At 41.3% G+C, this 26,986-nt stretch overlaps 2 protein-coding genes across 2 annotated transcripts in view; both read left to right on the forward strand.

Annotated features, from left to right (window-relative positions):
- LOC115748781 (3-ketoacyl-CoA synthase 11-like) overlaps window positions 1-26,275 on the forward strand; it is a 30,607-nt gene extending 4,332 nt beyond the window's left edge. The window contains exons 2-3 of the mRNA XM_030685400.2: window positions 22,781-23,476; window positions 25,374-26,275. Of these exons, the coding sequence (XP_030541260.1) occupies window positions 22,781-23,476; window positions 25,374-26,165 (1,488 nt within the window). The 3' untranslated portion in view covers window positions 26,166-26,275. The remainder of the gene's footprint in view (window positions 1-22,780; window positions 23,477-25,373) is intronic.
- LOC115748785 (3-ketoacyl-CoA synthase 11-like) lies at window positions 6,570-15,121 on the forward strand. Its single transcript, XM_030685403.2, has 3 exons — window positions 6,570-7,067; window positions 12,727-13,180; window positions 14,075-15,121. The coding sequence occupies exons 1-3, from the start codon at window positions 6,712-6,714 to the stop codon at window positions 14,864-14,866; spliced, it is 1,602 nt and encodes a 533-aa protein (XP_030541263.1). The 5' UTR covers window positions 6,570-6,711; the 3' UTR covers window positions 14,867-15,121.
- Window positions 26,276-26,986: the final 711 nt, after the last annotated feature.

Below are 26,986 nucleotides of genomic sequence, written 5' to 3' on the forward strand. Positions count from 1 at the left end.
GATGTCCTCATCGAGTGATCGGGGAGCTCCGAGGACCCTCATCAGCCACAGTTCACCAGCCAAAGTGGGAAGAAAAACAAGAAAAATTATTTAAAATTATTCATATTAGCATCATGGCGCCACATCATTGCCAACCAGGCAAATGAAATACAATAGAAAAATGCAAAAGGTACATGACTCAATTGACAAAAAAAAAATTTAAAACTGAATTAACATAATTGCAATATATTTAGAACTTTTGGAGGTTTCTTGCTGGCTGATAAGCGAGGATATGGTTCATTTAGAATTCTTGAGCACTTCGCCCTTTATAGAAAAAAAAAAAAGTAGATAGAGTGAGAAAATGATCCTGGGGAATTTTATAAGGTTTTGAGTGCCTTACTCAGGTCTTCAAATGCTTTAGTGTTTTGTCTCCACCAGACAATGCCCAGAATTGTATCCCAAGTTAGTGTAGGTATTGAATAATTCCTTTGATTGAACAAAATACAACGCTAAATTTTATAGTTGATTAACAAAAACTTGCATGTCAATATCACATCATGTGTGATGTGCACTTGATGTAGCAAACCATTAGCTCGCATGTTCAAATTAAAACGCAAAGTTAATTTTATTGATAACATAGAAGCTATTCATTTGGCCTCAGAGTATTAGCGAAGTATCAAATATGCAAATTTCTTACCACATGGGCTATCCTTACCTCACGGATAGATTAATTTCTATAAATATAGAGATAAGTGCACTGAAAATTCTAAAACTTGTTACAAAAGTGCAATTAAGCCCTAAAACTTTCAAAAAGTACAATCTAGTCCTAAAATTTGTCGAAAAAGGGCATTCGAATGCTAAAAAATTTAAAAGGTACGATAAAAATCATAAAATTTGTCACAAAAATGAAGTCGAGTCCTAAAAATTTCAAAATGTATAATTAACAAAAGGAGTCGATTTCACCAATCTCGATTGCATTTTTTTAAAGTTTTAGGCCTCGATTGCACTTTTGGAAAGTTTTAGGATTCGATTGCACCTTCAGGCAAGTTTTAGGACTTAATTTCACTTTTTGAAACTTTTATGACTCGAAACTTTCGTGACAAGTTTTAAAACTTCTAACACACTTATCCTACAAATATAAACAAACCACCCTGTTCATATGTATCGAGTAAGGCTTCACCTATAGGATAATAGACATGGTCCACAAGGTTAATATGTGCGGGAGACACCTGCTATTCGAATTAGGATTTGTCATAGTCCCAGCAAACAGTCAATTACTTGGTCAAATATAAGGTTTTAATGAACCTAGTGGGAGATAACTCAGGCGACTCGCTAACAATAGTCCCTGCAGAGTAACTTTAGGAGTCACCGAGAACGCAAAACAAACAAGACTCATGCAGCTAGATGTTTAGGGTCCACATGGTAACGTATTTGTTTCTGGAAACAATGTCTAAGCAGAAATGATTTCTTTATATTATTTTCCCAAGAACAATTTCTGAACAGAAGAATCTGTTTGGTAACTGCACAAAATTTATATTCTTAGAATAGAAAAAGAACAGGAATGCATTTAGTACGACCCTAAAAATTTCTACTCCCATTTTTTTTTATTTAATTATAAAAATGTCATTGGAAGCGGCAGCGGGTGGCGCCGACGCTAGCGTGGGCAGCGGGAGCGACCGGCAACGATAAGCGCAATCGAGGACCAACGGTGACCAGCCGGGGGGGGTGGTGACCAGCGGTAAACTCGTGGTTATAAAGACGAGCATTATGTTACACTGAGCTTGTTTTTCTAAAATGACATTGTTTATGTTACAGGAAATGAAAACAAAAAATCAATTAACGTACATAGGTCATAAATAGGTTCTTTTTCTTCTTCTATTCCGAGAAATAAAAGAATAGAAAAACATAAATTCAGAGACGTTACTAAACAAACCCTTACTTTATAGTTGTTCAATAAATGGGCATGACTCATGGCACGCACGGAATGCTCATGGCTGCACGAGTTTGTACAACCATTTTGTATGCCTAACTTGGGGAAAATAACACCTCCATAGTCCAAGAATGTCTGCGTCTACGATCTATCAGTGAGAAATCAAGCGCATGGAGTCAACTGGACATTGCAAAAGTGATTGGGAGATAGAGAACGAGAGCAAAGCGTGAACTACATAAACCAATCAAGAATAATAAGGAGATAGAGCGCAAGCAACTCAGTCGCCGACATATCCCCAAACGCATCCTTCTTGTGTTGGGTGATTGGTGCATCTTGTGTGACGTCATCGAAATGAACAGTATTGCGTACCGTGGGAGCTCTTGCCCTCACTTGTTTTTCTACAACATTGAAGTAGGTCAAGACGTGACCAACAAAAAAAAAAAGTAGGTCAAGCCTTCTACGTCATGCTAAGTTCTTTTGGTCAACGTTATGCTAAGTTCTTTTGGCCAAAAACTAAAGTCTCTCTCTCCCCCCTCCCCCAATCAGATTTTCCAAGAGATATACAAGCAATCAAAATTGGAAGTATTCATCACTTTGACCCCACAAATCGATGAAGCTTAATAATTGGTAGAGTTAATATCACGAAATATTGGGAACATGCAACAAAAGTCCGATACTTTCACTTGGAAAGATCACCAAGAGGAAGCCTATATCCGAACCCATCAGTATATCAAGTTGGACTCACATTCACTCAAAAACTCAAGCCTATGAGTTGTGAACCAACTATGATCCATTAAGCGTTCTACACCACACCAACTCTCCGACGTGGAATTTCTCTAACATAACTCACATGTGCATCTTAACAATCTCCCCATCACGTGTGAGCTCTAGTGTTAGATTTGTCCCCCCTTAATTCAAATATCATTTTGCATCAATTTATCTCAACTTGAATCTCTAACGCCCAACTTCATCTTTGTTCTTTTTCCGGATCCACTCGTTGAGATATTCACCAAACACTAACATATATTAGAAGTAGGCTACCAATCATCCATCGAATTTGATACCATTATTAAAAGCACGCAGCAGAAATCCAATACCTTCACATGGAGAGATCGCCAAGAGGGAGCCCAAATCCGAGCTTATCAACAAATTCAGTTAAATCAACATTCACTCAAAAACTTAAACCAATGAGTTATGGACTAACTAGAATATATTAACTACTCTACACCACAGCGATTCTTCGATGTGGAATTTCTATAAAACAACTCACTCACACCCGCATCCTAACAATTTCTCCATCACGTGTGAACTTAGTGTTAGGTTCACTCTGCCTTAATTCAAGTATCATTCTACATCAACTTATCTTAACTTGAATCTCCAACGCCCAACTTCATCATTGATATCTTTTTCTAGACCGAATCATGAAGTCTACCATTAGGCCAGCATTGCATAGAAGCCCGATAGCTTCAACCGGGGATATCAACAAGAGAGAGCCCAAGTCCGATCCCGTCAACATATCTAATTGACCCACATTCACTCAAAAGTTTAAGTTTATGAGTTATGGACCAACTATGACACATTAATTATTTTACATCACACCAACTATTTGATGTGAATTTTTTTTTTGATACAACTCACACGTGCATGACGACAATTGGGTAAGATTAATATTTAGTGAAAATATGCCAAACTGATACACTTGTGATAAATTTGCCCCAAACTAACTTTTGGGTCACCAAAGGTTTAATTAGTACAAACGCATTTATTCTCGGTTAGCTTCCAGCGAAATTTAAGTCTCGATCAACTCAATCGTGCATCTCACACATGCCAATTCAACTGAGTTATTTAACCACAAACCGATACACTTGTGACAAATTTATCCCAAATTAATTTTTGCGTCATCAAAATCCCTAAATTGGTACACGCGTAACACATTTACCCTATGTTAAATTCCGTTGAATTTTACTGTGAAATTATTAAGTTGAATGACATATGACCTTAACTCAATTGACTTGGCAAGTATAAGATTAAATCTATCTATTAATATGTGCTTTTGACGAAGGAAGGGCAACAGTCTTCCAATCATTAGGTTCTATGAACCAAACTCCACCACTAATAAAAGGTCCGCTCAAATATGCCTAGAAATGTATTTGTTCATCTCTCGAATTTCCACGTGAACTTGCCAAGTCAACTCAGTTATTGCCATGTGTCCTCTAGCTTAGAAATTTCATGGTAAAATTGATGAAATTTACAAAGGATAAATAATTCACACTTGTACTAATTTGGAGTTTTTAGTGATCCAAAAATTAATGTTGGATAAATTTATCATAGATATACCATTTTAGAATTTTTCATAGTATTAACTCCAATTAAAATCATTAAAAGGCGGTTGCTGTAGCTTAAGCGAAAAACCCATTGTCTAAGGCCATGATATCGCTTGCTTACCCTGGACAACGCAGATATCAAATTTTCGTTTTTCTTGGTGGTGCGCGTTTCGGGTTTTTTTCCCCTGGTTGTCCCGTCGGAGTTAGAAGCAAGCACAACTTGCTGTTGATGAACGTGTATTCCCATATGGTTGTACTTTGTCTTGGGTAGCAGATTTTGTGAGTTCGTGTGCTTAAGGTGAAGTTCAAAGTTCAAGTGTACAAGTAACCACCAATAGCTTTGCCTACAGGCCATGTGCATCAGCTGAAGAGGCTAACCATCCTAACATATCCTAATCTTGTGATTTAGATATGGTAACAGCAGTTTGCTTGATGACCCTTTGTAAATCACAGTGGAATGCAAACACGAGGAGAAAAACCAGATGATTGTACTCAAGTTCAAAAATGAGTATAGTCGGTATGAAGGGAAAATTTTAAAAAAGAACATAAAGTGCTCTTATTTTTTTAAATAAAGGTTCCAAAATGAACCTTATTTCAAATAAGGACATGAGTTAAATCTTGTTTTGAATAAGAACTTGAAGTGGCCATAAAATCTAAAAAAGACATGATTTTAAAGGCATTTTTGTTTTTTCCCCTTATTTGATTTTTTTTCTTTTTATTTGCCTTTTCCTTTTTCTATTTTCTTAAAAATTAAAAAGAAAAAACATGCAAAGGTGGAAGGGGCAGCTCTCTTTGCCAGAGGTCACCACCCCACTCCAAAAGAAAAGGAGGGGTGGGGGGGGATGTTCGTTGAGGTCATTCTTATCATATAAAAATGAAGAATCATCCATTGATGGAAAAGCCCTTCCCGTATCGGGTACTAATATCTTTTTAACATGTAATTAGATCGAGCAATCAACCAAATTAAGAAATTACAAACAGAAGCTCGTTGCTTTTTCTTTCTTTATAATTAATTGAGGTCATAGTAACAATGAAAATGGCTCATTCTTTGATGGGATTATATGAACAAATGCCTGAAGCGAAATATGTTATTACTAAGGGAGCATGTACAATTATAGGAGGAATGTTCAAGACTGATTTTTATAGTATTGTTCGGGGAGTTGATAAGCTAATTCTTGTAGATGTTTATTTGCCGGGTTGTTCGCCTAAATCGTAGGCGATTCTGGATGCTATAACAAATATTTTTTTAACGTGTAATTAGATCGGGCAATCAACCAAATTAAGAAATTATGAACAAAAGCTCGTTTTTTTTTTTCTTTCTTTATAACTAATTGAGGTCAAAGTAACAATGAAAATGGCTCATTCTTTAGTAAGATTATATGAACAAATGCTCGAGCCCAAATATGTTATTGCTATGGGAGCATGTACAATTACAGGAGAGATGTTCAGTACCGATTCTTATAGTACTATTCAGGGAGTCAATAAGCTAATTCCTGTAGATGTTTATTTGCCGGGCTGTCCGCCTAAATCATAGACAGATTCAGATACTATAACAAAACTTCGTAAGAAAATAGTTAGAGAAATCTATGAAGATCGAATTAGGTCTCAAGAAAAAAATCGGTGTTTCACGTTGGACACAATACTCATACTAGAAATAATAATCAATGATTACACTATCAATCACCATCTACTTTATCATATTACTCGCTTGATTAAAAGTTTAAAATTACTCTCTTATCGTATACAAAAAAGGATTTTCCAATCTATAATATAATTAGTAGTAATCATTAACATATTATCAATTGGGTTTTTTCTAAAAGTAGTATGAATACTTCATTTTATTGGTCCATCCATAGAGTTCCCGATTCGATTTCTCACACCTTCTTCACTCATTTATTGATTTCCTTCTTTACAAGCGTTGTTTCTCAACAACACTTTTTCCCACTTGCATATACTCGAATTCGCGTCGTCTAATCGATTCTCTAGTTTTGACCCCCCAAAAAAAAAAAACGATTCTCTAGTGAGAGGAACTGTCGAGTTACATGAATGTTTTCCGCTTCACAATCTGAAAGATAAAACCTTTGGAGCAAAAGGATGATTCCTGTGATCTCAAAATCGTATCGCCACTTAATCGACGTGCAGCCCGCGTCATCCAACGGTTGCGAAGAACTATCAGGACACGTGTACCAATCACGTAGTGTAACTTCTCATCTCTCCACAGGGTGTTTGACCTAATAATAACTCAGCAGTACGCGTACAATAATAACTCCGCCACGCTCTCCCCTTTAAATCCACCCTCCCAAACACCGCCATCTTCCCCAAGCTTTGGCTCAGTCTCCCTCTCTCTTTCTGCCATTTCCCTCCGTTTGCTTTTGAAACGCCGAGCTCTCGTCCTTTGCTATTCTTCAAGGAAACCCCACTGAAGAAGACGCGCGAGAAACCTCCGAAGCTGCAAAGGATCTCGTCTTTTCTGCAGAAATGGCCGACCAGCAAGAACAGATCGGTCGACCAAACCCAGATCAGACAGTCCCCGTCTCAGTCGAACCGCGAAGCCAAGACTCGAACGGACCGTCGAGCCACAACCTCCCGAACCTCCTCTTGTCTGTGAGGCTCAAGTACGTGAAGCTCGGCTACCACTACCTCATCTCCAACGCCATGTTTCTGCTCCTCGTGCCGCTCCTCGGCATCTCCTCCCCCCACCTCTCGACCCTCACGGCCCGAGACCTGGCCCAGCTCTGGGACCAGCTCAGGTTCAACCTCGTTACCGTCGTCCTCTGCTCCACCCTCATGGTGTTTCTGGTCACTCTCTACTTCATGACCCGACCTAGGAAAGTCTACCTGTAACAAGATGAAGAAGAAGGAGAAGATTTTCAATGTATTACTGGAATTACAATTGTATATCTACATTTACAATACAAAAGGTGTATATAAAAAAGGAAAGAATAATAAGATCAATTTAAATCAATTTTTGATTCACAATTCATCCCGGAATATCATGATTGATTCCTTGCAATCTGCTGCCTTTCCATGATTGACCGGGATTGGCAATCAATCCGCATATCTGTCAACACTCCCCCTCAAGCTGGTGGCTTATATATATCCAAGACGCCTAGCTTGCTCAACAGATATGCATGTTCTCTCCGACACAAGGCTTTGGTGAAAATATCCGCCGGTTGTTCCGTGGTGTTAATTCCACTTGTCTTGATTATTCCTTCCTGGATTTTTTCTCGGGTGAAATGACAGTCCACTTCTATATGCTTTGTCCTCTCATGAAATATAGGATTCCCTGCGAGTTTGATTGCTGCATCGTTGTCACAAAATAAGGTAGTTGGTCCCTTGACTTGAATACCAAGATCTAAGAGAAGTCCTCGTAACCGGACTATTTCACACACGGTCTTGGCCATTGCCCCGTATTCTGCTTCGGCTGATGATAGGGATCCATGAGGTTGTTTCTTGGTTTTCCACGAAAGTAGAGATTTTCCTAGTTTAATGCAAAATCCAGTGATCGATCTTCGACTCATCGGACATGTGGCATAATCGGTATCGCAATAGGCGATTATCTCCATATTGCAATCTCGTGATAAAAGAATACCCAATCCCGGCAACTTCTTTAAATATTTTACCACTTTTAGAGCAGCATTCATGTGAGATCGCTTGGGTTTTTGCATAAATTGGCTCAAGGTCCGTACCGCAAAGCATATATCCGGCCCGGTCATAGTGAGATAAATCGGTTTCCCCACCAGCCTCTGATAACTAGATGGATCTTCGAGTAGCGAATCATTAATTTCTGACGATATTCCCGCATCATATTCATTTGTGGTCAACCCGATATTTTGCTCAATAGGAATAATGACTAGCCTACATCCCGACAATCCGGCCTCCGATATGATCTCCAGGATGAACTTTCGTTGGCTAAGAGAAATTCCAAAATCCGAGCGAGCAATTTCTATGCCTAGAAAGTACTTGGGTGGTCCTAGATCTTTGATACGTAAAGTAGAATGCAGATATTCTTTCAAGCTTTTTATGGCCAAATCATCATTTCCCATGATAAGGATATCATCCACGTAGATTATCATATATATACATGACATACCCTTTTTCCACATGAATAAGGCGTAGTCATGCTTCGATTGTGTGAAACCCGCTCCGGTGAGAGATGCTGTGAATTTTGCATACCACTGTCGTGAAGCCCGCTTGAGCCCATATAAGGATTTCCGGAAATGACATACTCTAGACTCTCCTCGCCTCCATAATCCTTCCGGAATGTCCATATAGATTTCTTCATCAAGATGGCCATGAAGGAATGCGTTGTGAACATCCATTTGATGCAGCTCCCGATCACGGATGGCAGCAACAGATAGGAAGGACCCGACAGTGACATCCTTAGCTACGGGAGAGAAAGTTTCGTGGTTATCGAAACCTTCTTTCTGCGTGAACCCTTTGGCAACGAGGCGTGCCTTGTATCGTTCGATTGACCCGTCAGCCCTATATTTAATCTTGTACACCCATTTGCAGCCAATTGGGTTACGATGATGGGGTAATGGCACTATATCCCATGTGTGATTGTCAACCAAGGCTTTTAATTCTGCCTCCATAGCTTTACGCCAACGTGGGTCACGAACGGCTTCGTGATATGAGCTTGGTTCCCGAACCTCGGAAATACGGCTGACGCAACACTTATGATCTGGGGATAATTGCTCGAAAGATACATAGGAAGAAATAGGATATGGAGTACCTGTTGTACAGGATGAAGTACATACATAATCCTTAGTCCGGATGGGGGGATGGGTAATCCGGCTCGATCACCATGGCACGACTTCCTCGATCGTAGGAGAGAGAGATCGTTCGGATTCGGAGTTATCTGCGATGTCCGAAGAGAAATGTCCTCTAAATGGTGAAACTTCTTCCTCGGTGGGTGGGGTGAAAGTGCCAATGTGGCTGGTTGAGGGAACGTCATTCTCAATCGTTGGAAAAATAGTTGGTACATTCGTCGGTATAGCCATTTGATATTGCGTAGTTGGCATCAGCTCTTCTTCTAATAAGAACTTGTTGTTTTGTGAGGACGATTCTTTGTTGTCGGTTGAAGATTCCATCTCCTAGAAGGGGAAAACTTCTTCATGAAAGATAACGTCTCTGCCGACAAAAAACTCTCCAGAGGATGGGTCATATATACGATATCCCTTTTGCAAAGTTAGATATCCCATAAATATACAAGGACGAGCACGTGGATCTAGTTTATCTCGTGGACCCACCTTTGTAACATAGCAAAGACATCCGAAAACCTTAAGGTGATTGGTTTCGGGCTTCTTACCATAAAGCAGTTCAAAAGGGCTCCTACCACCGAGAACTCGAGTAGGCATGCGATTAATTAAGTAAGTAGCCGTGATCACACAATCACCCCGGAAAGTCTCGGGAATGGAGGCTTGGAATTTTAGGGCACGAGCGACTTCAAGAATATGACGATGTTTCCTTTCAACAACACCGTTTTGTTGAGGGGTGTAAGTGCAAGTACTCTCATGTAAAATTCCATGGGAAGAGAAAAGATCTTCACGGTCATGATTGAAAAATTCTCTCCCGTTATCCGTTCGAATTTTTTGAACAGATTTTCCGAATTGATTTTTTGATACTAAGAGAAAGAACTTCAATTTAGAAAAGACTTGATTCTTCGATTGCATAAGAAATACCCATGTAGCTCGGGAAAAATCATCAACAATCGTAAGGAAAAATTTGGCCCCATCACGAGTCAGAGTGTGATATGGTCCCCAAACATCAACATGTATAAGGGCAAAAATACTCGTTGTGCGAGTATTGCTCGATGGAAAAGGAATTCTTGATTGTTTTGCTAGGGGGCAAATCTGACATTGAGGATAAGGATAAGAAGCACTATGCCCAAGACGCTGATGAAGAATGGAAACTTTATTATTGGAATTGCATAGTGATTGCATTTTATGGGAAATATGAGGAAAAAGAAAATTCTTTGGGAATGTAGTCCAGAAATATAGCCCTTCCGAAACTTTACCCAAGCCCATCGGTTTGCCCGTCGAAAGGTCCTGAAATAGACAGGTTATCGAATTGAAAATGACCCGATGGGAATTATCCTCACATGCTCTAGAAATAGAAATGAGATTGAATGTAAATTGTGGGACATAGAGGACGTTTCGAAGTGTAATGTGGGGACCGAGTTCAACTATGCCAATTTTTGTGACAGGAGTGGTGTTTCCATCTGGGAGTCGTACGAATGTGGATGAATCATGTTTTTCATAAACAGAGGAATATAGACTGTCATCGCAAATAATGTGATCACTAGCCCCCGAATCAATCACCCATGCACTACTCATAATTGAGTTCATCAAGCAATAGGAAATACCTGAGAAGCTAGCTTTTTTGTCATCCACTTCCATGAGTTTTAGAGCTCTCATTAGTTGCTGGTATTGTTCATAGATACCGATTGATTGACCCCGGCAACTTGATGTACCGTTGATTCCTTTGGCCTTTTTTCTTTTCCACTTGGTTTCCCATGGAGCTTCCAGCAAGTTTCCATTGTATGGTGTGGGCGCCTGCAAAAATCGCAATATAATTTCCCTTTATTTTTTTTATTTTTGCTATCTAACCATGTGGCAAAATTCTGGCCATCGGTTTTGGGGAAAAAATATGCCGATGTGGCATTGCGGGAACCGTCGGATCCGGCTAAGAACCGGATAAAACCTGAGCCGTCCGATTGCCCAGATGGATCGTGGCCTTCTGTGTGACTCGTCAGGCTTTTAGGTTTCCCATTGTGAAACCCGAAAGTGCTCTTCCCTTCTCTTTCGTTCTGCAGCCTCTTGCTTGGTGCCCTCCGTCGCTGGTTTGTTTGAGCTCCGAGGATGACACCATCACTTCTCCTTTCGTGGTCTGAGGAAGCACATCTCTGGCTTTCCTCCTGGATTGCAAGTTGATATATTCGGCCGATAGATGGAGGCGGCTCCATTGCGAGGATCTGTGTCCGGAATGCCAGGTACTCATCATTGAGGATGAGTAGAAAACGCGTCGCTTTTTCCCTTTCCTTGATTTCCTTGTATTGCTTCAAGGTTGTTTCGGGACCATCGAGTTTCTCTTCAACCGCTTCTAGCTCATTCCAGAGCGCAGACAGCCTGTTGAAGCAGTCTTTAATTGACAAATTTCCTTGCTTCAATTCTGATAATTGCTTAGTAATTGCAAAAATTCTGGCCCGATCGAGCTTCCCGTACATTTCTTTTATGTTTTCCCACATCGTCCGAGAATCTTCCGTCGGGGGCAGACCGGCCGCGACTTCTGAACTTATGCAATTGCCAATCCAAGTGCGAACAAGTTGATTGCATTTGTTCCAGAGTTGAGCTTGGCGTTCGTCTACTAGAGTCGGAATAGTTCCGTCAAGGAACCCTTCTTTGTCTTTGGTTACGAGCGCCCTCCGGAGTTCCCTTGCCCATGTCGAGTAATTCTCTAAACTGGTGAGTTGCTGGGAAATCAGTTTGAGTTCTGGTCCATCTGCTGTACAGGTGTACAGGGGATCACCGGGTTCCGGGCGGCCAGTGATGACCGGGAAAGGAAACGGCGCGAATCCGGGTCGAGAAGTCGGGTAGGGGTTCCCACCCAAACCGGTGCTCCTCGGATCCACCGATTGACCCGAGGACGCTATTCCGGGTTGTGGTGCCGTGTATGGGCTCCAACTCGCATTTGCAATATTTGGGTCTGAGGCTTGTCCCGAGACAGGAATTTTTGCTCCAGATTCTATCCCGTCACTTGATTGTGGGCTTCCTTCTGGCTGGAAAACATAGTTCGCAAGCCCTTGTGGATAGATCATCTGCGGTAGTCCATAAACCCATGGGTTGTATGAACCATGAATCGGTACCCATTGTATAGGGTGCTGCGATGAAGCCTGGAAAGGCATCCACTGAACGGTTTGCGTGGACTGAGCCTGAACTTGTACTGAATCTTCTGTCCGCACTTCTTCAGTAAGTTGCTCCGACCGAGGGACATCTTCCAGGTTTGTGTTTCCTGTATTTTGATTCCCTTCGGTTGAAGTTGGATTTGTTGCCATGGTATCGATAAGGTAGAAACGGAAAAAAAAAAAAAAAGGTTTTTCTTGTGGCTTGATTATCTGGATGCTGATTTCCACGCCGGAGTGCTGACGCTGTTTTGCAGGTTAGATTTTGCAACAACAGATTAGGGGATGATGGCGAGGATTAGCACTTTAGAATCAAGGTTTGCGGAAGCTAGGTTTAGGATCGTGGAGTGCTCTGATACCATGTAACAAAGATGAAGAAGGAGAAGATTTTCAATGTATTACTGGAATCACAATTGTATGTCTACATTTATAATACAAAAGGTGTATATAAAAAAGGAAAGAATAATAAGATCAATTTAAATCAATTTTTGATTCACAATTCATCCCGGAATATCATGATTGATTCCTTGCAATCTGCTGCCTTTCCATGATTGACCGGGATTGGCAATCAATCCGCATATCTGTCAACACTACCTCGTCGACTTCGCCTGCTACAAGCCCGACCCGGCCCGAATATGCACCCGCGAGACCTTCGTGGAGAGGTCAGCGCTCACCACCGCCTTCACTGAGGAGAACCTCGCTTTCCAGCGGCGGATCCTCGAGCGGTCCGGGCTCAGGCAGCGGACGTACCTGCCCGAGGCCGTGCTCCGGGTCCCGCCGAACCCGTGCATGGAGGAAGTGCGGGCGGAGGCCGAGACCGTCATGTTCGGGGCCGTCAACCAGCTGCTGGCCAAGACCGGGGTCAAGGCCAAGGACATAGGGATCCTCGTCGTGAACTGCAGCTTGTTCAACCCGACGCCGTCGCTGTCGGCAATGATCGTGAACCATTACAAGCTCAGAGGGAATGTTTTGAGCTACAATCTTGGTGGGATGGGTTGCAGCGCTGGATTGATTTCTATCGACCTTGCTAAGCAGTTATTACAGGTTTGGTTTCTTTTTTTCTCTCTCTCTCTCTCTCTCTCTCTCTTTTTCTATATTTCAAAGTATAAGATTGATAATAGGAACTTCTTATGAACAACACCCTCAGTGTCATCCAAGCAAACAAGGAATGAAAACTTTCATCAACAAACGAAATGCTAAATATAATAAGCTGGGCAATAGGAATTTTGTTAGGTTCCCTACTAAATAGCAGTCCATTTTATGTTGATGGTGTGCCATGTAACTTAAAAACGTCTCATATAAAGTAGAATCATGACAAAGAAAAAAACCAGCTGTGCTTAGGTTGTGTAGACAGTAGAACCTCAGGCATTTTTCTTTCTCTAGTTTCCGCTTTGGCTGGTTGGGAAGGGGGAGTTGGTGAGTGGTTCGAACTCGGAACCATTGAAACCTGGATGACGTCCAACAAATTGATCCACTGATGTGTCAATCCAGGATTCATTGTGCCACAAAATATGGGTCACCGGATCTAGGAAAGAGAGTTCTTGTCCTGTCCACATGTTCTTGCTTGCCATCCGCAATGAATTCACGAGATCGGTGGCTTAGGGTACCGACTTTTCTGTGAGCTTGAGCCTTAAATTGATCATCAACTCCCAACTGTATCTGTTCCTACCTACATATATAGCGATGAATGCAATAAGCAAGACAGAGTAACAAAGCCAATGGTATATTTGGCTTAACTAGCATTGAAATAGAACTTTTCGCATTTATGAATCCGATATATGACAACGGACATGGACATAAGCTTTGTACATTCTCAATATACTATCTGTTCTATCTACTAGGTGCAAAAGTTTGCAGGTTTTCTCCCTAGGGGTTTTGGTCTCATGAGAATGAACCTTCGGCCTAATCCTATTTCTTCTCTTGGAAATCAATCAATAGGTGCAACCTAACTCTTATGCCCTAGTGGTGAGCATGGAGAACATCACCCTCAACTGGTACTTCGGCAATGACCGGTCGATGCTCGTCTCGAACTGCCTTTTCCGGATGGGGGGTGCGGCGATCCTCCTCTCCAACCGGTCCTCCGACCGCTGCCGCTCCAAGTACCAGCTCATCCACACTGTGCGCACGCACAAGGGCTCGGATGACAAGAGCTACGGCTGCGTGTTCCAGCGAGAGGATGAGAAGGAGAAGATCGGTGTGTCGCTCTCCAAGGACTTGATGGCGGTCGCCGGGGAAGCACTGAAGACCAACATCACGACCCTCGGCCCTTTAGTGCTCCCGATGTCGGAGCAGCTCTTGTTCTTCACGACCTTGGTCGCGAGGAAGGTGTTCAAGATGAAGATTAGGCCGTACATTGCCGACTTCAAGCTGGCCTTCGAGCATTTTTGCATCCACGCTGGAGGCCGAGCTGTTCTCGACGAGATAGAGAAGAACCTTGAGCTCACCAATTGGCACATGGAGCCATCACGAATGACTCTATACCGATTCGGGAACACGTCGAGTAGCTCATTGTGGTACGAATTGGCCTATTCAGAGGCCAAAGGAAGGATTAGGAAAGGCGATAGGACATGGCAGATCGCTTTCGGGTCCGGATTCAAGTGCAACAGCGCAGTTTGGCAGGCGCTGAGGGCCGTCGACCAGGCAAAGGAGAAGAACCCATGGATGGACGAGATTCACGAGTTCCCCGTCCATGTTCCGAAAGCGGTGTCCATCGGATCTACCACAAAATAAGCGCATCGGTTGGTTTATTGCCAATATAGGGATTGATTCTGAAGGATGATTGGACCTTAATTATCTTTTTGCCTTTGTTTCATGCACAAGCATGATTCCAAATCTACTCAAGATTAAACTTTCCTTAGCCTGGAATGGGTTTCCGGAAGAATTGTGCATTTAGCTTTGTAATTGTCCATATGACCGGTCAAAGCAGGTTTTCTATAGCTGGATTACTTGAAGAAATTATTGGTGTAGATCACCTATATTCACCTATATTGAATAGTTAAATCGAGGCTTCGCACTCTATAAGGCTTTCTGATGTTGTGACCTCTCGAATCCTTACTTGTTTCAATGCACTAAACGAACGTCTGCTCTGCTAGCCTAGTAACCTAAATTTAATTCGAAAATCCAGAAGTTTCACAAGTCGACCGTGAGTTTATTTTGGTTGATTGGACGGCGGTCTCGATCTCGTTTTATTACATGGGACCAAAAAACCGATGGTGAACAAAAGGTCCGAACCGCACACGCCACCCACTATACATTAACGTTAAATACTCAACGAGAAAATATTCCACGCCATCGCTAGGGTTCAGATCTGTTCTTTTCTCCAATAAGATAAAATAAACGCATGTTCAATTCCGTTGTGATTAAAAAAAAAGATTTATTTCGGTCTGAATGACGAGAAAATAAGAGTGTTGGAAAAGCAAAGTCCAGAAAATTGGAAATTAGACGATAATTCAAGGAAAACAGTAGAATTAATACTAGACTGGAGCGACAAAAAGAAAATTTGAAAAAAAATTTTTTGAAACAGTGATGCTGAAATTAAATTAAATCACAATGAATTTTAAAGGATTTGAAGGAAAAACACTAGAAACCGGAAATAAGTTTCATTAGAACTACAATAACTTGAAAGTTATAGGTTTACTCTCAAAGAGTGACAAACACAACACTGGTATTCACAATGAACATTACGAACAACAAATTTGATCTCAAAACTAAAGCTGAAATTTTTTCGCACGTCTTCTTATTACGTGTCCACTCCTGTTGTTAGGAGAAATTATCCAATCAACCCTAAAATTACTATTCGGATGCCAATTCAGTCTTAAACTTTAGAATTTTGTCAATTTAGTATTGAACCTTTATTCAAAAGTTCCAATATAGTTTTTCCAGCTAATTCTCGCAGGGAATTGCTAACGCGTCAATATGACCCATAGGGCGGCTATCGATGACTAGCCATGCCAGCGATTTCTACAAAAATAGAATGGAATGATTACATTGAAATTTCACACAAGGTTTATGACAAAATTGATAAAATTGAAAATTTTAGTACTAAATTGGTATTCGTACAATACGTTTATGAATAATTAAGTAATTTTCTCTCTGTTGTGCTTATGGAGTTTCCTTCAACATGAAATTTACGTGAAATCCTTACCTGTGGATGAAGGTGGGTTGGTATGTTTGGAGGAACCAATAATAGTTTTAATAATATCATAAGAATATTAATAAGTTATTTGGATAGCATTATATACGGGAAGGGTCTGACGTTCCCTTTTTAAGTAAGTAGGGTTTAGTTTGTTGGAGAGTCCTCAACCTCATTAATAATGTCAACAGGTAAAAAAAATAGTAAGCACTAAAAGTTGAAATAGTAGTTGATAGGTCCATACATTACAATAGCTGACCCACATTAGCAGTATAAGCAATATTATAAATTTATGGTAATGAAGTACTTGGTAGTGGTAGGAAAGTAGTTCCTAATATGGTTTTTCTTGACTGAGTGCATTGTTACAATTGTTAAACATGCTTAGGAAATAATCTAATTTTAAAATTGCGATTGTGCATATCGCGAGAACAATCGATACTTTGAAAATTAGAATATTTCCTTTTCATATGTGATCCATGGATTTTTAATTTGTTCAATATGGTCCATCAACTTTAAATCCATTCAATGTGAATCGTGGGCTTTCGGTATATATTCAATATGGTTCCTGAATCGTATCAAAATGTTCAATAGAGTCATTCCTTTAATTTAAGATTAGGGACGACATTAAACATTTTCATATAGTGAATTTCTTAAGGCGTCATGCTTCAAAGAATACATCGGGAATACTTGTTAACCAGCTAAGGAAATATCGCAATTTGTAACACATTGGCTGTTTAGATGAAGCGTATAAGCATTATTTTGAAGATTGTAATATTTTTATAAATTATGTTTAACACTTGCATACTTTTTAACAAGATCCTTATTATTATGTTGCGAAGATAATATAGAGTACGTAAAGGGGAAAAACTATAAGCTGTTGCTGAACATAATAGCATGAAGTAGTGCAATTGCAACCCCTATTTGAAGTTCACAAAAAATAAGAAATAACAGTGTTATAAATCTAGGATGGGCAGTGCACCAGAATATATTAACAAATACTCCTAAAGATTAGTCAACAGTTTTATAAATGCTGAACCAGAGTTTGGTAAGCAAGTTAACACTAGTTGTCTTTCTCTCTGAGTGATCAAAATTGCTGGTATGACTCATGAACCAATTCATTGATTGGATGAACAAATAAAAAGAAAAGGCAGTTGTTTGGTCAACGAGCTTCTTCTTTGGACATCAAAGGGTCAACAGACATTAAGATCTGGACATGTCATAGGTTTCTTGCTGGCTGATATGCGCAGATAGGTTTAGTGAGAATTCTTGAGCAATTCGCCTTTTTAAAGAAAAAAAGAAGGAAAGGTAGGTAGGCTAAGTGAGAAAATAATCTTAAGGAATTGTATAAGGTTTTAGTGCTGTACTTGGGTCTTCAAACCACTATTATTTAAGTGTTTAATCACCACCAGACAAAACACCCCATCATATTTTCTAGTTGATAAAAAACTTGCATGTCAATATACATCATGTAGCAAACCATTAGTTCACATGTTAGAAATTAAAACGCAAGGTTAATTTTCATTGGTAACATAGAAGAACATAGAAGTTATTGGTTCGCCTCAGAGCCTCAGCAATGTATCTACTATGCGAATTTCTTACGACCTGAGCTATCGTTACCTCACGGGGTGGATTAAGCCCTATAAATATATGCAAACCGCCATGTTCGCATGTATCGAATAAGGCTTCATTTTTAAGATGACGGATATGATCTACAAGGTAAGTATGAAGAGGAGACACTGCTATTCGAATCAAGATTTGCTGCATTCCAACCCAAAAGTCGATTACTCGATCAAATAAATAGGTGATCATGATTCTAGTGAAAGATAATTATCACTCAGGTGACTCCTAACAATAATCCCTTGAGGGTAACTTTTGGAGTCATCGCGTGAATGCAAAACAGACAAGATCCGTGCAGCTGGATGTTGACTTTGTAGTTGTTCTTCTATCGAAAAAATGGGCATGAATCATCGCACGGAATGGATGCTCACAGCGGCACGAGTTTGTACAACCGCTTTGCATGCCTAACTTGCGGAAAATAATACCTCCATAGTCCATGAATGTCTGCTTCTACCAATAAGTTTGGTAACAGGAATTTTATTATGTTCACTTTTGAATATCAAGCTATTTTATATCGATAGTGTGTCATGTAATTTGAAAAACATTTCATAAAAATTCAAATCCTGACAAGAAAAAATCTAACTTTATTGAGGTTGTGCAGATAGATAATAAAACTTCAGGTCACCGGACTTAGGAAAGAGAGTTCTTGTTCTGTCCACATGTTCTTGCTTGCCCTCAGCAATAGTAGGGAAAATTGAATTTTGGTCTCATGAAAATGAAATTTCGGCCTAATCTAATTACTTCTTTTATGAATCAATCACTAGGTACACCCTAACTCTTGTGAGTATCGAGAACACCATCCTCAACTGTTACTTCGGCGACGATCGGTTGATGCTCGTCTCCAACTGCATCTTCCGGATGTGCGGCATGGCGATCCTCCACTCCAACCGGTCCTCTGATCCCCGTAGCTCCAAGTACCAGCTCATCCACACTGTGCACACCCCGCAAAGGCTCGGATGACAAGATTGTGCGTGTCGTTCTCTGAGGACTTGATGGCGGTCGCCGGGGAGCCCTACAGACCAACATCACGACCCTCGGTCCGTTAGTGCTCCCAACGTCGAAGCAGCTCCTGTTCTTCACGATCTTGATTAGGCCGTACTTTCCCAACTTCAAGCTGGCCTTCGAGCATTTTTACATCCTCGCTAGAGGCCGAGCTGTTCTCGACGAGACTAAGAAGAACCTCGAGCTCACCGATTGGCACATGGAACCACCACGAATGACTCTATACCGATTCGGGAACACGTTAGAATAGCTCATTGTGGAACGAGGCCAAAGGAAGGATTAGGCAAGGGGAGGGGACATGGCAGATCGCCCTCGGGTCTGAATTCAAGCGCAACAGAGTAGTTTAGCGGGCGCTGAGGACAGTCGACCCAACGAAGGAAATGAACCTGTGGATGGACGATAGTCACGAGTTCCCGTCCATGTTCCGAAAGGGATGTCCACAGGATCTACCGTGAAACAAGCACATTGGTCGGAATTTTGCCGATATAGGCGAGGTTGACGCCTACCTGTAAACCGAAATACCATTAGCATAATTTAGATTTGCATTTTATTTAAATCATGCATCACATAGCATAATTTATGTTCACATTTTATTTAAGCCATGCATCACATGTAAGTGACATGATCTTAACACGGCGTTACCACAGAGCTTTGGCCAGTCATATCCATAGGAGGAGTTCATCGAATAATCCTTGAGCGTAATTCAAACTCGACCTAATGGAGGTTACAAATACCCGCTCTTGGAACGAGCAAGAAAAGAGGAGGGATGTGCAGTAAATTTTCGAGAAAAGGGCAAAGCTCTCTTTCTCGGCGGCAAAAAGAGAAAAATTCCAGACACGAATGCGCATATGTTAACCGTTGCATCGACCCGTGACCATTAGCTTGCGTTATTGATAATTTGATAAGCAAAGCCGGTAAAGTTCGCTCAAATCCGAATCCGTCAACATATTCAGTGGGATCCACCTTCACTCAAAAGTTTAAAAGCTTAAAGCAATGACTATCCTAAACATCAATTCTCCGATATGAGACTTCTCTAACACAACTTACACGTGCATATTGACAATCTCCCCACAGGTGTATCCTAACAAATTCTAGGTGACATTTTTTTATTTTATTTTTTCAAAACACTGGTTCCTTCATGTATTTCTCAGTTCACTCCTTGTAAACCAGAGTCTCCTTCACTTGTTATCGATTTGATTTTACCGTGCTATTTTGTGCATTCTATGTGGCTTAATGGTGATTGGCCATGGTTCCCGGCGACAAATATGGATTTCAAACCATTAATACGCATGACCATTTTTCACGATGATGGAGGTGGTCGGAAGGGATGGTTTATGGCGGTGGAAGTGAGGACTAACGGCGGTGACCGTAGGTGATGGTTGCGATTCAGCGAAAGCCAGGAGCAGCCGGAGAGGGAGCTTGGTCGGGGTCGCTTGTTCTTGGCTAGCTTGAAGAAGACGACGACGATGAAGTGGGTGAAGTGGCCCAAACGACAATAGCAAAATTGGGCTTAGTTAGGCTTGGTCAACTTTGGGCCTGAATAGGTTTAGTGGGTTTGAGTTTTATTTGGGTTGATGAGTCTGGGCTTGATTCTGGTCTAGAGGATCTGGACTTGCTCGGTCTAGGTAAGTTTGGGCCGGTTTCGATTTAGATTAACTTGGGCCTAATTCGATTTTATTAGGTTGGGCTTCATCTGGCTTTGTTTTGAATATGATTGAGATAGGGGCCCAATCTGAGTCCACAACAGCCAATATTCAGACTGGGCTCAAGGACCCAGCCCCGCAGCCCGGATCCCTCTTTTTCGTAATTAAAAAATTAATATAAAGTTAACCAAGAATTTAAAAGTGATAAAATCAGAAAATAGCTTAGAAATAATAATTTATTTTTTTAACCCTTGAAATAACCATTCATTAAGGTGTTAAATTTTAGCACTAGAATTAGCTTAATTTTCTTTGGTTAGCATGCATCTAGTTTAAAGATTTTAGAGAGCAATGTCGATATGAGTTTAGCATATTAATCTTTTAGGGAAGAAGTTGGACTTAATTTGAATTTGGCTTCATCGAGTTTACTCTCATGCACTTTACATTTATTGTATGTTTGTGATTATTTTACTTTTGCTAATCGTGTACTCATGCATGGACATCATTCAGTGGCCTAGGTTAATAAAATGATCAAAGATCCTCCAAATCATTTATATGACAAACCAATCAAGTTAGGATATCGAAAGAGCATTAATTAGACAATTAGTGTAATCCAGTCAATCTCTAGTTTCAAGTTAGCTTCAATCATTATGTACCGAACAAAAGCAAAAACCTCTGTAACAATTAGACGGTTGTAAAAAGTCATAGCAAACCCAGTAGTTACTTGTACTTTGTGTAGGAGGTGAGGTATATTTCCGTACCTCACTTGGCTGCTAGCCGACCCCAATAAGCTAGTGACAACTCCTATATAGGATTGGAATTCTTGGATAAATTTATTCTAATTATCTTATTCAAGTTCAATGGTAGTGGACTACTAAACAGGAACGAAGGTTCCTCTTGCGAGGCAATGGCTCACGTTTAGTGCAAGCTCTCTCAAACCTTACCGATCGCAACTTGGTACTCAATTTAATTATGCAATCTATCTTATCATTTGGAGCCGCTACTAATGGGTTACAGGTCAATTAAATACCCAATCACCCAAGTAAAATGGGGAAGTGCATTTTACTCATAACAACCAAAGATTCAATGTATTCGGGAACTTGGTTATGCTAGATTAATCAAACATATTTTTGGTGTATTTTCTCAAGTTTTGATCAATTTATCCTATGCCACTAATGCACCCTACATAATCAGCCATTGCAGTTAGTGGCTTAGGATTAAAACTTGCCCAAACTGTCTGCTAAATATTATTGAAATTGAAGAGAAAATGTACTAAAAGGATGTCTGATTGATATAGCGTAACCAAATTTCATATCCATGAACCTCTGATTTGCAGAAGTAAGATGTTTTTCCACATTTTACTTGGGATACTTTTATCAATCTACAAGAAATTAGTGGCAACTCCTAATTGAATTAAATTGTATGTGAATTTGATTGATCAAAACCCAAAAGTGATATTGACTTGAAAGAATCCGAGCTAAGTCTTCGGCCGAGTAATCCATTAATTTCCTTTCGTGGATTCATCTTAGGGAAGGGCACGACACATAGCCATAGCACTCAACATTTAGGTTCCTCGTGATCCTAAGACGAATGGGGACATTGGGAAACCTCATCTATCCATAGAGTTCTCAATCCGATTCCTCACTCATTCTTTCCCTCATTTATCGGTTTCCTTCTTTATAAGCATAGTTTCTTAGCAACACTTTTCCCGCGGAGCTCGCTTGTCAAGATATATAAACCTGTTTTTCACTTCATATTCAAACTTTGGGAGCAAACTATTATTCCTGTAATCTCAAACGGTTTGTTTTCCACGTCATCAACGTGGGGCCCTTGTCGTCCAATGGTTGCCACACACTAGCTGGACACGTGTACCAGATTACACATGGTAAAACTCCTCGTCTCTCCGTTGGTGTTTGACCTAATGTTAATTAATGGGATGACCGTGCTGACCACACATTTGGTATGTGCCATAAATATTACAGATGAGTATGGGGTCAAGATGAAATAGCTCCTCTACGTTCACCACGCACTCTCTTTAAATTCACCCCCAAACGCTCCCCAATCTTCCCCATCCATTGCTAATAAGTTCTCGTCTTTTTTTATTCTTCAGGAAACCCCACTGAAGAAGACACACATGCAAGAGCAACCCCAGAAGTTGAAGCTGAAAAATCTCGTCCTTCTGCAGAAATGGCCGTCTCAGTTGAACCTCGAAGCCAAGACTCGAACAGACCATCGTACCGCAACCTCAGAAACTTCCCCTTGCCTGCGAAACTCAAGTACGTGAAGCTCGGCTACCACTACCTCATCTCCAACGCCATGTACTTACTCCTCGTGCCACTCCTCGGCATCTCCTCCGCCCACCTCTCGACCCTCACGGCCAGAGACCTGGCCCAGCTCTGGGACCAGCTCAGGTTCAACCTCGTCAGCGTTGTCCTCTGCTCGACCCTCATGGTGTTTCTGGTCACTCTCTACTCCATGGCCCGACCCAGGAAAGTCTACCTCGTCGACTTCGCCTGCTACAAGCCTGACCCGGCCCGGATATGCACCCGTGAGACCTTCATGGAGCGGTCGGAGCTCACGACTGCCTTCACTGAGGAGAACCTAGCTTTCCAGCAGCGGATCCTTGAGCGGTCCGGGCTCGGACAGCGGACGTACGTGCCTGAGGCCGTGCTCCGGGTCCCACCAAACCAGTGCCTAGAAGAAGCGCGGGCAGAGGTTGAGGCCGTCATGTTTGGGGCGGTCGACCAGCTGCTGGCCAAGACCAGGGTCAAGGCCAAGGACATAGGGATCCTGGTCGTGAACTGCAGCTTGTTCAACCCGACGCCATCACTGTCGGCGATGGTCGTGAGCCACTACAAGCTCAGCGAGAATGTGTTGAGCTACAATCTTGGCGGGATGGGTTGCAGCACTGGATTGATTTCTATCGACCTTGCTAACCAGTTATTACAGGTTTTGTTTCTCTTTTCCTTTTTCTCTGTTCTTCAACGTATAATATATAGAAGCAACTTTTTATGAACAACGCCCTCATTGTTATCCAAGCAAACAAGGAATGAAAACTTTCATCGACGGACGAAATCCTAAATGTAAGTCGGGTGATAGGAATTTTATTAGGTTCACTATTGAATAGCAAGCCATTTTATGTTGATATAGTGTGTTATGCAGGGTGCGTGCTTCTTTGAGTAAAAGTGTTTTTCACGAATTAGTTATTAACCCGTTTGGTTCGCCGAAAATAACTTAGTCAATGGAAAACACTCTCCGGTTAACGAAAAATTCATGCATAAAATTAAGAAAGTGAATTTTCTAATCCGAAGAGGTGAAAACACTTTTATAACTATTCATCTCGAATTTTTAATTTTTTTATTTTTTATTTATTTTCTTTTTCTTCTCTAGCCAACGGTCATCGGGCCTCTGCGATGGCAAGCAACCATCCTCATGAGGTCAAGCCTCGCCAGATCCTGGGGAGGCTCGACCTTGCTGGCTGCCTAGTGAGCTCGACCTCCTGTGGCCGGTCATCGCCAAGGCCCAACGACCGGTGGAGGAAGAAAAAGATAAAAAGAACAAGAAAAAACATAAAAATGTTTTTAAAAATATGAATTTTGTTTTTTTTTCCTCAGCTAAAGTCATGAGATTGAAATTATTTTACAAATGATAATCAAACACCAGAAAACGGTTTCGGTAACTTATCACCAATAAAAGGAAAACAAATCATTAGTGACGGAGGTTTCCCTCCAACCAAACGCACCCGTAATTTAAAAACATTCCATCAAAAATAGAATCATGACCAAAAAAAAAAAAACCTAACTTACTTAGGTTGTGCGGACAGTAAAACTTCAGGTATTATCTTTCCCTAGTTTACGCTTTGGATGGTTGGGAAGTCGGGGTTAGTGAGTGGTTTGAACTCGGAGCCCTCGAAACCTAGATGACGGAAGCTAGGAAGCATCGATACTCTTCGTGATTTTCGTATCGTGTCGTCTTCGATACTTTGACATTTTTCAACATGCGACCGATACTTGGTCAATGTTTCGGACACGCTAGTGATACGTTAGTCCAGCATCCCGATATGTTATTTCAACACGCACGGAATCAATTTCAAGCATTTTCAATAAATTAAGGGTCAAAATGAAATTTATCAAAAATATATATATACTGAATTCATATACACAGCCAACCAAAAAAAAAAAGAAATTAATTGTGAATCTTTAACGGAAGAATAGAAGAAACTCATTCCTGATATTTTTATATACACATGATAATTTATCATTTATCTATAAAAATATACATTTAATATACAACGTGTCCCAATATGTCGGAATTCTTTATTTTTTAAAAAACTCATGCCGGCATGTCGTTTCGTATCGTGTCGCATATTAGTATTGGTATCGGTGCTACTTAGCTGATAAGTCAATCCAAGATTCATCGTGCACAGGATCTAGGAAAGAGAGTTCTTGTCCTTTCCACATGTTCTTGCCTGCCATCCGCAATGAATTGACGATATCGGTGGCTTAGGGTACCGACTTTTCTCTGAGCTAGAGCCTTAAATTGATCGTCAACTCCCGACAATATCTGTTCCTACCTACAAATATGTAGCGATGAATGCAATAACCAGGACAGAGAGCGATAAAGCCAATGGTATATTTGGCTTAGCTATCATTCAAATAGGACTTTTCGCATTTATGAATCCGATGTATGACAACCGAGTGGAAAATAAGCTTTGTGCATTCTAGATTTACTATCTGTTCTATCTACTAGGTGCAAAAGTTTCCAGGTTGTCTCCCTAGGGAATTTGGTCTCATGAAAATGAAACTTCGGCCTAATCTTATTACTTCTCTTACGAATCAATCACTAGGTGCATCCTAACTCTTATGCCCTAGTGGTGAGCATCGAGAGCATCACCCTCAACTGGTACTTCGGCAATGACCGGTCGATGCTGGTCACGAACTGCCTCTTCCGGATGGGCGGCGCAGCGATCCTCCTCTCCAACCGGTCCTCTGACCGCCGGCGCTCCAAGTACCAACTCATCCACACCGTGCGCACCCACAAAGGCTCGGATGACAAGAGCTACGGCTGCGTGTTCCAGCGAGAGGACGAGAAGAAGATAGTCGGCGTGTCGCTTTCCAAGGACTTGATGGCGGTCGCCGGGGAAGCCCTAAAGACCAACATCATGACCCTCGGCCCGTTAGTGCTTCCGATGTCGGAGCAGCTCTTGTTCTTCGTGACCTTGGTTGCGAGGAAGGTGTTCAAGATGAAGATTAGGCCGTACATTCCCGACTTCAAGCTGGCCTTCGAGCATTTTTGCATCCACGCTGGAGGCCGAGCTGTTCTCGACAAGATAGAGAAGAACCTCGAGCTCACCGATTGGCACATGGAGCCCTCACGAATGACTCTATGCCGGTTCGGGAACACGTCGAGTAGCTCGCCATGGTACGAATTGACCTATTCGGAGGCCCAAGGAAGGATTAGGAAAGGCGATAGGACATGGCAGATTGCTTTCGGGTCCGGATTCAAGTGCAACAGCGTAGTATGGCGGGCGCTGAGGACTGTCGACCCGACGAAGGAGAAGAACCCATGGATGGACGAGATTCACGAGTTCCCCATCCATGTTCCGAAAGCGGTGTCCATTGGATCTACCGTGAAATAAGCGCATCGATCGGGATTTTGGCCATATAGGCAAGGTTCATTCTGAAGGGTACGCAGAACCTTAATAATCATTTTACCTCGTGTTTATGCACAAGCATCATTCCAAAACTACTCAAGATTAAACTATTCTTCGCCTGGAATCGATTCCTCGAAGAAGTGTGCATTTAGCTTTGTAATTGTCCGTATGACCGGTCTATAGCCGGATTGCTTATATTGTGTGGCTCACCTATATTGAATAGTTACATTGAGCCTTCGAACTTTACATTCGCCTAAGGAGTAGATTAAGATTGATCGGTTCCCGATTCGGTCCGGTCCAACCTGGAATCGGGAACTGGATCGAAGGGACCGGTTCCTAGTTTCCTAATCGAGGACCGGACTAGAAGTGCCTGAAATCGGTTGCATGTGCTTGAAACGCATATTCACGTTTTAAATGTGTAGAAATACCAATGTTAATTAGGAAACTACTAGCCTAACAAAAAAGCCAAACGTGTAGTGATTTTTATTGGGACACCACAAGAATTGAACAATGAGCCGTATGAAGTAGGAAACTCTCAAGTACGATTCTAAGGGACCCATGGTTATGGACCTGAATCCATTAGTATGGAACATTTGTTATAATATTTTATAGATAATGTGATCCCACATTTGATTATTTCATTAACATTTATTGATCGCGTTAACTTGAATGATAACTGTTCTCGCTTAAGAGTCACAACGCCCAAAGATTACGATAACGTCTTGATGGACAATGTTATCCGAAGGGGAGAATATAAAAGGGTCATCTAAGCCAAACCCTCTATCATTAGTTTTCATTCAAACGTA

This window comes from Rhodamnia argentea, chromosome 1, assembly GCF_020921035.1.
Source record: "Rhodamnia argentea isolate NSW1041297 chromosome 1, ASM2092103v1, whole genome shotgun sequence".
Taxonomy (NCBI): Eukaryota; Viridiplantae; Streptophyta; class Magnoliopsida; order Myrtales; family Myrtaceae; genus Rhodamnia; species Rhodamnia argentea.